The sequence below is a fragment of the Zalophus californianus genome, chromosome 10, assembly GCF_009762305.2.
Source record: "Zalophus californianus isolate mZalCal1 chromosome 10, mZalCal1.pri.v2, whole genome shotgun sequence".
Taxonomy (NCBI): Eukaryota; Metazoa; Chordata; class Mammalia; order Carnivora; family Otariidae; genus Zalophus; species Zalophus californianus.
Window position 1 is genome coordinate 89,858,044 of NC_045604.1, and position 12,526 is coordinate 89,870,569.

At 45.4% G+C, this 12,526-nt stretch overlaps 1 protein-coding gene across 2 annotated transcripts in view; it reads left to right on the top strand.

The window, feature by feature from the left end:
- Positions 1–2,664: 2,664 nt before the first annotated feature.
- The window catches only part of COG7 (component of oligomeric golgi complex 7), a 78,420-nt gene continuing 68,558 nt past the window's right edge, over positions 2,665–12,526 (top strand). Inside the window, exons 1-4 of one of the 2 annotated variants that reach the window (XM_027609952.2) lie at positions 2,665–3,025; positions 8,008–8,156; positions 8,325–8,441; positions 10,497–10,665. In XM_027609952.2, coding sequence (XP_027465753.1) covers positions 2,857–3,025; positions 8,008–8,156; positions 8,325–8,441; positions 10,497–10,665 — 604 coding nt within the window. In that variant the 5' untranslated portion in view covers positions 2,665–2,856. The remainder of the gene's footprint in view (positions 3,026–8,007; positions 8,157–8,324; positions 8,442–10,496; positions 10,666–12,526) is intronic. The other variant, XM_027609951.2, reaches the window with a different exon arrangement.

A 12,526-nucleotide genomic window follows, 5' to 3' on the forward strand; every position in this document is an offset into this window, starting at 1 on the left:
CTTCTCCCTCTCCCTCTGCCACTCCCACCACTTGTGCTCTCCTGCTCCCTGTCAAATAAATAAAATCTTTAAGGAAAAAAAGATTTTATTTGAGAGAGAGTGCATGTGAGAGAGGAGGGAGAGCGAGGGAGGGAAAGAGGGAGAGGGAGAAGCATATTCCCCAAGGAGCAGGGAGCCCGACATGAGGCTGGATCCCAGGACCCTGGGATCATGTCCTGAGCTGAAGGCAGATGCTTAACTGACTGAGCCACCCAGGTGCCCTGCAAAACAACTTTTAAAAATAACAGTGGGAGGACTAACACTATCAGACTTCCAAACTTATATAAACAATAGTAATCAAGACAATTTGTTATTGGTACAATAGGAATATAGATAATGAAACAAGAGTCCAGAAATTCTTACATCTGTGTCACTTGATTTTTGACAAAAGATCTTGAGGCAATCAGTGGAGAAAGGAAAGTCTGAATCATCCTGGGATAACTATATGTGTACGTAAAAAATCAGACGGGCGCCTGGCTGACTGTGACGCTTGATCTTGGGGTTGTAACTTTGAGCCCCACATTCGGTATAGATGTTACTTAAAAATTAAATCTTTAAAGAATAAACTTAGGCCTTTACCTCACACCATACACAAAAAATGAATTCAAACTGGATCATGGACATAAATGTAAGAGCTAATACTTTAAAACTTCTAGAAGAAAATTTAGAAATTCTTCATGATTTTGTGTTAGGCAAAGATTTCTTAGATACAAGACCAAAAGTAGGATCCATAAAAAAGAAGTGATAAGGGAATTTATCAAAATTAAAAACTTGCACCTCAAAAGACATTAAGAAAATGAAAAGACAAGATACAGATTGGGAGGGCGCCTGGGTGGTTCAGTTGGTTAAGCGACTGCCTTCGGCTCAGGTCATGATCCTGGAGTCCCGGGATTGAGTTCCGGGATCGAGTCCCGCATCGGGCTCCCTGCTCGGCGGGGAGTCTGCTTCTCCCTCTGACCCTCCCCCCTCTCATGTGCTCGCTCTCTCTCTCTTTCTCTCATTCTCTGTCTCAAATAAATAAAATCTTAAAAGATACAGATTGGGAGAAAATAGTTGTGACCCATATTAATAAGGGAATTCAGGATATGTAAAGAATTTAACAGTTTATTAATATGAAGAATTTAACGTTTCATCAAAGAAGATGTAAGAATGGCTAATAACATGAAAAGATGTTCAAAATCATTGGTTAGGGAAATGCAGACTAAAGCAACAGTGACTATTATATACCAGATGTTGGTGAGGGTATAGAGAAACTGGAGCCCTCACACATCATTGATGGTAATGTAAAATGGTGTAGGCTAGTCTGGGTAAGTTTGACAGTTTACTTAAAAAGTTGAACATAAATTTATCTTGTAACTTAGCAATTCCACTCCTAGGAATATATCCAAAAGTAATGAAAACTTGTCTACACAAAGGCACGTGGTGAACATCATAGCATTATTCATAATGACTTTAACTAGAAGCAGCATACATGTCCATCAGTTGGTGAATGGCTAAATATGTCATATCCACACAATGGAATACTATTCAGCAACAAAAAGGAACAAACTGATAACATGGTGCAACACAAATGGACCTCAAAAACATGCTCAGTGAAAGAAGCCAGATGGAACACTAAACAGTATATGATTCCATGTGTCTGAAATGTCCAGAAAAGGTAAATTGAGAGACAGCAGACTAGTGGTTTCCTAGGGCCTGGTGTGGAAGACCAGATTAAGTGCAAATGAGGAGGAAGGAACATTTTTGGCTGATGGAAATGTTCTTGTGGAGAGAGACCAACTCCAAATTTACTAAAAATCATTGAATTGTGGCTTACAATGGATGAATTTTATATCCTGTAAGTTATTAGTAAAGCTAGTTTAAAAATGTTCATCAGGGAGGGCAGGGGCATATTGTAGAGGCACTTAAGGCTTCCAACGCTCCTACCAAGGAGAGTATACTAGCTTTCCTGATTTGTGGACTTAGGTTCTTAGATATATAGAGTCTTCAAGTCTCATGCCCGGGGTGAGAAGGGTAAATGGCAAAATTATTCACAGTTATACACAAAGGATTTTTTTTTTTTAAATTTTTGGTTCCCATGATCTATGACAAAGGAGGCGCTCCCTTTTCTAAGGCGTCACATGAGGCTAGAGAAAACGGGTGCAACCGGTGAGTTTGAGTTCCAGCGTGGTGTGTTAGGAAAGGACAGGAGGCCAATGTGGCTATAGGGAGGGCTGAGGCCAGATGGCGTAGATTCATCTGATCTCTGTAGGAAGGCAGTAAAGCGTGGTAAAGAGTTCAGGCTCCAGTGGCCCGTTTGCCCTAGTTCAAATCCCCGCAGTCCCACTTTCTGGCGACATGACTCTGAGTTGCTCAACTGCCTCGAATTTCATCTTTACCTTGGGGAGAATAACGGCACTCGTAGTACTGTCAAGTCTAAGTGCGCCAGTGCACGTAAGGGCTTTAGAGTAAGCACATATTTAAGCGCTCAACCCGCACTTAAGTTAGCAAAAGAAGCAGGACGCTCGCACCCGCTCGCCTCTCTCCGCCGGGGGCCTTTCTCCAGGGCGCCCGGAACGCCGGCAATCACTATGGTAACGGCCACCTACTTCCGGAAGAAGTACGGCGCGCGGCGAGGGCCAGTCTGAGCCCTCTGCCTCCGCGAGTTGACAGAGGGGCCGCAGAAGCGCGAGTCTAGTGGGTGCTGTGGATTCCGCCTGCCGCCTCCCCGCCCAGGCCAGCCCCGGTGCCCTCGCAGGGCCGCCCGACTCAGCAGCCTCGTTGCCGCCAGAGCCAGCTCTTCAGGCCTGGACGCCGAGGCGGAGGGGCGGTGCGGCCATGGACTTCTCCAAGTTCCTGGCGGAAGACTTCGACGTGAAGGAGTGGATCAACGCGGCCTTCAGGACGGGTTCGAAGGAGGCGGCGGCCGGGAAGGCGGATGGCCACGCGGCCACGCTGGTGATGAAGCTGCAGCTGTTCATCCAGGAGGTGAACCACGCGGTGGAGGGTAAGGCCGAGCTGCCGGGACGGGCGTGGGGCGGTGGCGGTCCGCGCCCCCCGCGGTGGGAAGGCGGAGCCCGGACCGACCCTCCTCCAGACCTTTCGTGGGGCCGCCGGGGGCCGGTGTCAGCTCGCTGCCGCCTGTCTAACGCTTGCCGAGGCTGGGGCTTGCTCTTCCACCCCCGGCGGTGCCATCAAGTTTCCTTTGAGGCCCAAGAGTGAATTTCAAGAATATTAACTAATCGTTACCTGGTTCTTATATTTGGCAAAAGCGTATCAGAGGCATGTGGGAATGACACAAATCTGGGAAACGTTGTTTGAGCGGACCTTCATGTCCTTGAAGATGGGCTGGCCTGAATGGAGACTTGAACCATCTTTCAAGGATAGTTAATTATGAAAAATAATACACACCAGCAACTTTTTCATTAACTCCTACTCGATTTTTAGTCACAGTATGTTCACCGTATGTTCATTAGGTGCATACTGCACGCCAGTCTCTTTGCTAGGCTGCGTGGGAGAGACGGGTCCTACAGGGAAGCTTAAGACCCAGTAAATAAAACTTTATTTTATAGATGGGTCCAGTGTTTAAGAAAAGGCTGATGTTGGGGGGAGGGGAGCTTTATTTCACTGCAGGTTCTTTATTGTACTTTGCATCTAATACTCATTGAACATCTGCTACACCTGTGCCCAGAAATGGGCCATGTGCAAAAAGGTTACTTTTCAGGAGCTTGCTGCCTTGTGGGGAAGATACTAAATGGTTAAATTACAGTGAAGGGTGGCTTTCCTACAAGTAGGACCAGGAGTTATGAGAGCTGGAAAAAGTGTGCAGTTACCTCTAGTCTGGGAGAATCATAAAGGGTTTTCCCTGTCTTAGGCCTTGAAGGAAGACTTCATAGGGCAAAGAGGGGGAGGACATTAATAATAATATGATAGCAATATTTGAGCCCTTGATAATGTGTCAGCCATTCTTTTAAATGCCCTGTATGTATTAACTAAGTGGTTCTCAAACCAGGGGTGGTAATGTCACCTCCTTCCACCCCCACCATCCCCTGAGTATCTGGAAGTTGTTGGGAGTGCTTTTAGTCCTTGCAATGGGGAGGAATGTCACAATGATGGACAGTTAGTGGAAATACCCAGCGATGCTTGGTGTCCTGCATGCTTGGGATATCCTACACAATGAAGAACTGTCCTGGCCAAAATGTTAATGTTGCCCCTTCTCAGCCTAATTTTCCAATTTAAACCTGGCTATAATCCTTAGAGATAAACACAGTTATGATTACCAATTTATAGTTGTAGAGACTGTGGCTGAGTGAAGTAACTGACCCATCATCGTATTTCTAGTTTGGATTTGAACCCAAGCATTGGTCCCAGAGCTCAGGGTCTTATCTATTATACCTTACTACCTCTCTGGGATGAAAGGGAGAGAGAACAGCACATACAGAAGCATGTGGGTATAAAAAGGCCTAGCCAGTCCACAGAAGGGTGAGAAGTTCAAACACAGCTCCATCAGTAACATCAACAAACGTTAGTCATTAGTATTATTATTATAGGATCACACTTTCCCGGGGGAAGGGGGAGACTTCTGGAGCTAAGACAGAAAAGTAGATTGGGGTCAAACTGTGAAAGCCCTTTTTGCCCATCATTTTATTTTATTTTATTCTTTACACACACACACACACACACACACACACACACGTATGTGCATGCCCGTGTGTGCCATGCCCTGGAGCATGAGAGGCTTGGGTACCTAGCTGTGCCAGGCTTGATTATTCTTTACACACACACACACACACACACGCACGTATGTGCATGCCCGGGGACCGGGGGGGGGTGGTGGCGTGCAGAGGGAGAGAGAGAGAATCTTAAGCAGGCCCAATCCCACACCCTGAGATCATGACCTGAGCCGAAATCAAGAGTGGGACACTTAACCGACTGAACCGCCCAGGTATCCCCTTTTTGATTATCCTAAGGAGTTGGGAATTCGGCCCCTAGGCAATGGGAAGCCTTCAGAGGTTTTTTGTTTCTTGTTTTTCAAAGATTTTATTTATTTATTTGACAGAGAGAGAGAGACAGCAAGAGAGGGAACACAAGCAGGGGGAGTGGGAGAGGGAGAAGCAGGCTTCCTGCTGAGCCGGGAGCCCGATGCGGGGCTCGATCCCAGGACCCTGGGATCATGACCTGAGCTGAAGGCGGATGCTTAACAACTGAGCCACCCAGGTGCCCTGCCTTCAGAGGTTTAAAGCTTTCTTTTTATGGAAGGCGAGACAGGGCTCAAATATGCAGTGAAGAGAGGTTATTGCAGAGGCTCTAGGAGGGAATGTTGAGGGCTCCAAGTTGGGAGACTGATTTGTTCAGTCATTCAGTCAACAAATAAATAAATAGGCACAAACTGTTTTCCAGGTTCCAGAGATACAGTGTCGGACAAGACCCAGTCCTAGGTTGGGTCGGTTAACAGGCCAAGTGGGGGACAGGGGGAGAAAAACCCCCAAACAGGGACCAGATCATGCAGGGATTTTAATGTCTCATTAAAGAGTTTGGATTTGATTTAAAATGAGTGTAAAGGAACAGTACCACAATTGATTCAGAAGGCAACTGTTCAGAAGAGTGGACTGTCATCATAGTGGCTTCAACTGGGGTTGTGGCAGTGGGCATGGTAGGAAATGGGTAGATTTAAGATATTTTTAGGAGGAAGAATGGGAAGAACTTGCTGATGGATTGGAAGGAGGGACAAGAGGGGGAGAACATCAAGAATGATAGCAGGTTCTTGAACTGAATGACTGTGGGTGGAGGTGCCAAACATACAGTAACATTGAGAGAATTGTAGTGAACATCCATATGCCCACTGCCTAGATTCTACAATTAACAATTTACTATTCCTGCTTTATCACAAATCTATCCATTTACCTGTCCCTTTCTCCATTCACCCATCTTATTTTTTGATGTATTTCAAAATGAGTTGCAGAGGTTAGTATACTTTACCCCTGTACATTTTAGTGGGTACCCTAAACATAATAGAATTCAGTACTTGTTTACAGCTCTTTTTTTTTTTCTTAACAAAATTTACATAAGGTGAAATGCACAAATCTTATCTGATGAGGGTGCCTGGGTGGCTCAGTCGTTGAGCGTCTGCCTTTGGCTCAGGTCATGATCCCAGAGTCCTGGGATCGAGTCCCACATCGGGCTCCCTGCTCAGCAGGAAGCCTGCTTCTCCCTCTCCCACTCCCCACACTTGTGTTCCTGCTCTCGCTGTCTCTGTCAAATAAACAAATAAAATCTTAAAAAAAAATCTTATCTGATGAGTGTAATGAGTTTTGACAAATGTATACAGCTAGGATAACTCAAATCTCTGTCAAGAAGGAGAATGTTACAATCACCCAAGAAAGTGCCCCCATTCCCCTTCACAGTGAAATCTGGCCCTTACCCTCCCAGAGGCAACCACTGCAAGTGATAGCTTTAAAATGGAAAAAAGAGTGGACTAAATTTGGTGTGGGGGGAGGGTTGTGGAGAAGGAAAAAGAGGTACACAGAGAACGGCAAGGACCGAAGAGTGACTTCGAGGTTTAACAGGTGGAAGGCTGGGGCCATAACAATGTTGTTAAAAAGTCAGCATTGTTCAAAGTCAGTCTCTATACAGAAGAAATCCTTGTTCTATCTTTGTTTTCTTAGTCTTAGAACTTTACCCGGGGTCAGTGCTGGAAACACATTGTTATTTTATGGCACAGCCGGATGAACAGGTTCCTGAAATATTTCTTTAAGATGTTAAGGTTCCATTCATCGCACTGGTAGAGCAGAAGACGCTGGACTTACTGGGTTGATTTCCCGATGAATTGCCCTTTAAAGGGTCGGGGGGGGGGGCGCCTGGGTGGCTCAGTTGGTTAAGCGACTGCCTTCGGCTCAGGTCATGACCCTGGAGTCCTGGGATCAAGTCCCACATCGGGCTCCCTGCTCAGCGGGGAGTCTGCTTCTCCCTCTGACCCTCTTCCCTCTCGTGCTCTCTCTCTCTCTCATTCTCTCTCTCTCTCAAATAAATAAATAAAATCTTTAAAAAAAATAAAGGGTCAGAGGGGTATGCTAGTAACTCTCCCAATTCCACATAACACATCATAGTGTGCAAAGATGTGCAAATTGTATTCTATGTTTGGGACGTCTGTTAAAACAGGGTGGCTCAGTCGTTAAGTGTCTGCCTTCGGCTCAGGTCATGATCCTGGGGTCCTGGGATCGAGCCCCGCATTGGGCTCCCTGCTCCGCGGGAAGCCTGCTTCCCCCTCTCCCACTCCCCCTGCTTGTGTTTCCTCTCTCGCTCTGTCTCTCTCTGTCAAATAAATAAAACATTTAAAAAACAAAAACCATATAGTTTCTTAATGTCACCTGATCTCCTACCAGACTTGTTAAATAAGAAACTGGCAGGTGCCGGGGGACCTGCATTTAACTGTGCCCCAGTTGACGCTGGTCGTCTGTGGACTCTGTTTTGAAAAGACCATGGAATGCAGACATTGGGGCCAGACACATGTAAGGCTTGGTTTCAGCACTGTGAAATCTTAGGGAAGTTACTCAACCTCTCTGAGCCTCAGTTTCCTTATTTGTAAGAGGTGACTGCTAATGATTCCTGTGGACATTATGTGATAGAATGTTTGTAGATCACCTGGGGCGTAGCTGGCATTTACCCAGTGTCAGATTCTTTCATTTTCTCTCCTCACAAAGGGAGTTTCAATTTAACTCAGTGGTGGAAAAGCGTTGATTTTGGGTCAGGTTGATGGTTCCTTCCTTGTCAAATCCCATGGCCCACACCGATCAGACTGGGGAAGACATGGTCCTGGCAGAGCCCACCTCCCAGCCCACCTCTTCTGCACTCCCCATCGTCCACAGGCTCAGAAAACTGTGTGGTTGGGGGTGCTTTGGGGAAAATTCCCTTCCTGTCTTCTGATCTCTTCATCTTGTTCACTGGTGACTGGTCTGATTTTCACCTTTTGTTCTTCGGTTCTTGCTACAGAAACAAGTCACCAGGCTCTTCAGAACATGCCCAAAGTGCTCCGCGATGTTGAAGCCCTGAAACAGGAGGCGTCTTTTCTGAAAGAACAAATGATTCTTGTCAAGGAGGACATTAAAAAATTTGAACAGGATACGTCTCAATCGATGCAGGTATTCACGCTCCTGTCCCTAATGCTGATTCTTGGTTTTGGAAGACATTCACAGAAGCTCCCTCAAAACGGGAGTGTGCCATGATACTTATGTTTGAAGTCGCCAGTGGAGGGTAGAGATAAAGGAACTGCCACTTCCTTAGTCTTTGACCTCTTGTCTCTCTTTTAGGTGTTGGTAGAAATTGACCAGGTCAAGTCCAGAATGCAGCTTGCGGCAGAGTCCCTTCAGGAAGCAGACAAGTGGAGCACACTGAGTGCTGATATCGAGGAGACCTTCAAGACTCAAGTAGGTCTTGAGTTTAGGGGATGTCCGCAGGCTGGGTAGGCAGGTGCTTGAGGTTTGGAGAAACAAATGAGAAAGTCCTTTCCTCGAATCCACAAGGGATAGGAAGAAGCCCTGCGTGGAAACACACAGGCAAAGGGTGGGAAGACCTGCAGTTGCTCTGGGTCTTTACACCTCTGGAGTTGGTATCTTGACTGATGGCCTTCTCGTCACAGAGAGTTCAGGAGAAAACTCAGTGAAAAAGGCAGAGAAAATGGATAAAATGAGAGTGTGGACCACAGGCAGGGGCCCTTCCACATCCTGGGACCCTCCAGGACTGCCAACTGTGGAAAATAGCAATGCTTTTGATACCCGGTTATCAGGATGAGGTCAGGTGATGTCTCATGAAAAACTCTCAGTTGTTAAGCAAAATGAATTCTTTTATTATCTCTTTTGCTAGTTTTCTTTTTTTTTTTTTAAGATTTTATTTATTTATTTGACAGAGGAGACACAGCGAGAGACGGAACAAAGCAGGGGGAGTGGGAGAGGGAGAAGCAGGCTTCCCACGGAGCAGGGAGCCCGATGCGGGGCTCGATCCCAGGACCCTGGGATCGTGACCTGAGCCGAAGGCAGTTGCTTAACGACTGTGCCACTCAGGCACCCCTCTTTTTTTTTTTTTTTTTAAGATTTTATTTATTTGAGAGATGGTAAGAGAGAGCATGAGCTGGGAGAGGGAGAAGCAGGCTCCCCGCTGAGCAGGGAGCCCAATGCGGGACTCCATCCCAGAACCCTGGGATCATGACCCGAGCTGAAGGCAGAAGCTTAACTGACTGCGCCACCCAGGTGCCCCCCACTTTTTGCTAATTTTTAAAATTCTCACAAGGTTTTTAAAAAGTGCTCAGTGCATGAGGGGAAAAAAAATTAGTAAACAGGAATAAACGGTGAAAAATGTTTTTCTCGTAACCCTGACACCCCCGACGCGCACACACACACGCACGCGCACACACACGGTCCCTGCCCTTTTGTTCCCCTGAATGGCAGTGCATTGTGAACGCTGCTCTGCACTTCGTTTTTGTACTCTGCAATCTAGTATTCTCTATCACTTACCTTTATCTGGGAGTGCAGGAGGGCCATACTCCTTCCCATTCCATTTCAGAGCCTCCTCTGGGCTCATGACAAGGTAATAGATGTAGGGTTCGTGAATGTGAGCTGCAGTCTTCCTGGATTCCTGGCACGTGCGTGATTGCAGTCAGTACACTACTAATATTAACTAGCTAAGAGTTAGAAAGCTTTTGCCCCTCCCAACTATCCCGATATTCAGAACCAGCTGCCGACAAGACCACATGCATCCGGCTGGCTCCCCCCCAGGCACTGCAAACTGAATTCATTATTTCTGTCTAGAACCACTCCCCATTTGCTCTTCCCTTTGGCCTCCCTGTCTTGGTTGATGGCGGCACTTCCCCAGCAAGGGTCTAGGCTAGAAACCTCAGCGGTCCTTAACCGTGCTCTCTTCCCTGCCTCTCCGATATCTCTGCAGTTGTCCGTTCTTTGGATCCCTCTGCCACCACTCTGGTCACACTTCCCATTGTCTTTCTCCTAAACCACTGTGGCAGCCACCCATCCCTGCTGGCTCCTGGCCTCTCACGGGCAGACTCACTTGCTCCCTCCCCTGGGCCCCCGGTAGCGCCTGAGCCATACTCCTTAAACTACATCCCGATCTTGCTGTCCCAATATGTTGGGAACTCAGGGGCTGCAATGTGATCTTTTTTGTGTCTCAAACATCTAATACAGTGTCTGACACGTTGTAGACACCTGTTGAGTGCTGAAATGAAACACAATTACTACATTCTTAATTCTTTTAAAAAACAGCATTTCTTTTTTAAGATTTTATTTATTTGTCAGAGCGAGTACAAGCCGGGGGAAAGAGAGAAGCAGGCTCCCCAACGCGGGGCTCAATCCCAGGACCCTGAGATCATGACCTGAACCGAAGGCAGACACTTAACCAACTGAGCCACCCAGGTGCCACTGGAGGGCCTGGGATCTTTTAAAATAAATATCCTCTATTCTGGTCTTTTATAGGACATAGCTGTGATTTCTGCTAAGCTGACAGGTATGCAGAACAGCTTAATGATGCTTGTTGATACACCAGACTACTCGGAAAAATGTGTGCACTTGGAGGCACTGAAGAACAGGCTGGAGGCCCTGGCCTCCCCACAGATTGTGGCGGCGTTCACCTCCCAGTCTGTAGGTAAGTGCGGGCCCCCTCTCATCTCTGCACACCTCCTCACAAAGGTAAGGCTTTCCAAGTCTTCAGCCTTTTGAGCGTCTTACTGTGGATTAAATTATGTAGCTTGGAAGTTAAGTTGTAACTTTTTTGGGGTTGCCTTTTTTCAATAGTTTATATAAATATTTTCAAGCATACAGAAATGTTGAGATAAGCACATGACAGACACACCACCTAGATCCTAGTTAAGTGTTTTACCACATTTGCTTTGTCACACATCTGCACACCCATCCATCTCTCTGTCCATCCAGGTTCTGTTTGGGATGCATTGCAAAGTAACTTATAGATATAGGCATACTTCACTCTTAAATGCTTCAGCATTCATGTCAATAACTAGAGTTCAGTATTGCTTTATGATTCTCTTTTTTTGAGGTGAAATTTACTTTCAGAGAAACGCACATATCTTAAGTGTACTGTTTGACGAGTTTTGACCCTTGTCAAATCTGATTTTTATTTCCTGTGACCTACTAAGGAAAATCATATTGATAGCATTCCTAATACCCTTGTATTCTTGCAACTCAAGAACAAGCTCCACGTGGTTATGGGATGTCTGTGTGGGCGCACACACACACACACGTGTGTGTATGCCTGTTAGTGTCCTACTGGGTATTTGCTAATATTTTATTTAGAATTTTTTCATAGAGGTCTTATTAGCAAATATCTTTTTTTTAAAAGATTTTATTTATTTATTAGAGAAAGCGAGAAAGAGAGAGCACAAGCAGGGGGAGTGGCAGGCAGAGGGAGAAGCAGGCTCCCGAGGAGCAAAGAACCAGATGCAGGACTCAATCTCTGCGATCATGACCTGAGCTAAAGGCAGATGCTTAACTGACTGAGCCACCCAGGCGCCCCACTCTGTTAGGTTTTAAGGAACATTTTTATCAAATATTGCCATGGCCCCATTAAATGCTTTCTGTCTGCAGTTCAACTTGGGTATGAATATTACAACTTCTGCCTTCTTTTTTGTTTGTACTTGCTTTAGTATGGCTTTACCCATTTTTTTTTTTAACCTTCAAACTTTTTTTTTTTTTAAGGTTTTATTTATTTATTTGACAGAGAGACACAGCGAGAGAGGGAACACAAGCAGGGGGAGTGGGAGAGGGAAAAGCAGGCTTCCCATGGAGCAGGGAGCCCGATGTGGGGCTCGATCCCAGGACCCGGGGATCACGACCCCAGCCCAAGGCAGACGCCTAACGACTGAGCCACCCAGGTGCCCCAACCTTCAAACTTTCTGAGATGTTTTATTTTAGACTTGGCTATTGGAGATAGCACTTTGTTGAATCTTGATTTTTGATCTAATCCTTGTACTTTTTAATAAGTGACTTTATCCCATTTAGGTTTTATTTGACAGAAATTGTCAGTTTTGTATGTCTCTGTATTTTCTGCTTTATGTTTGTTTCCTTTGTGATTTTTTTTCTCACAGATGATTGAAAGATATATAACTTGATTTTAGTTTTTCTAGTGATTTATGATTTCAAATTATATTAAACTAAACTTCTTTCTCAATTTATCAGCCTCCTGAAAGAAACACCATCTGCCTCCCCCAGTTAGTGTGCTTTAACTCCTCTTCCTGCTTTCCACCATCCCTCTTCCTTGGCCAGTCTACAAGATTGCATAGTCTAGAATTTTAATCATGGTATATTGTCAAATTATTCATTATTAATTTTCAAATTATTAATTTTTTTATCATGTGGCTTTTCTCTCTAAATTTTTAAATATTAGAAAATTTTCATATTTGATATTTTATCTTTTCATAACCATTTTCTAACCAATAATTGGTTATTTATGCTCAATTTCTTGTTTAAATGGATTCAGTGCTCACTTTTAG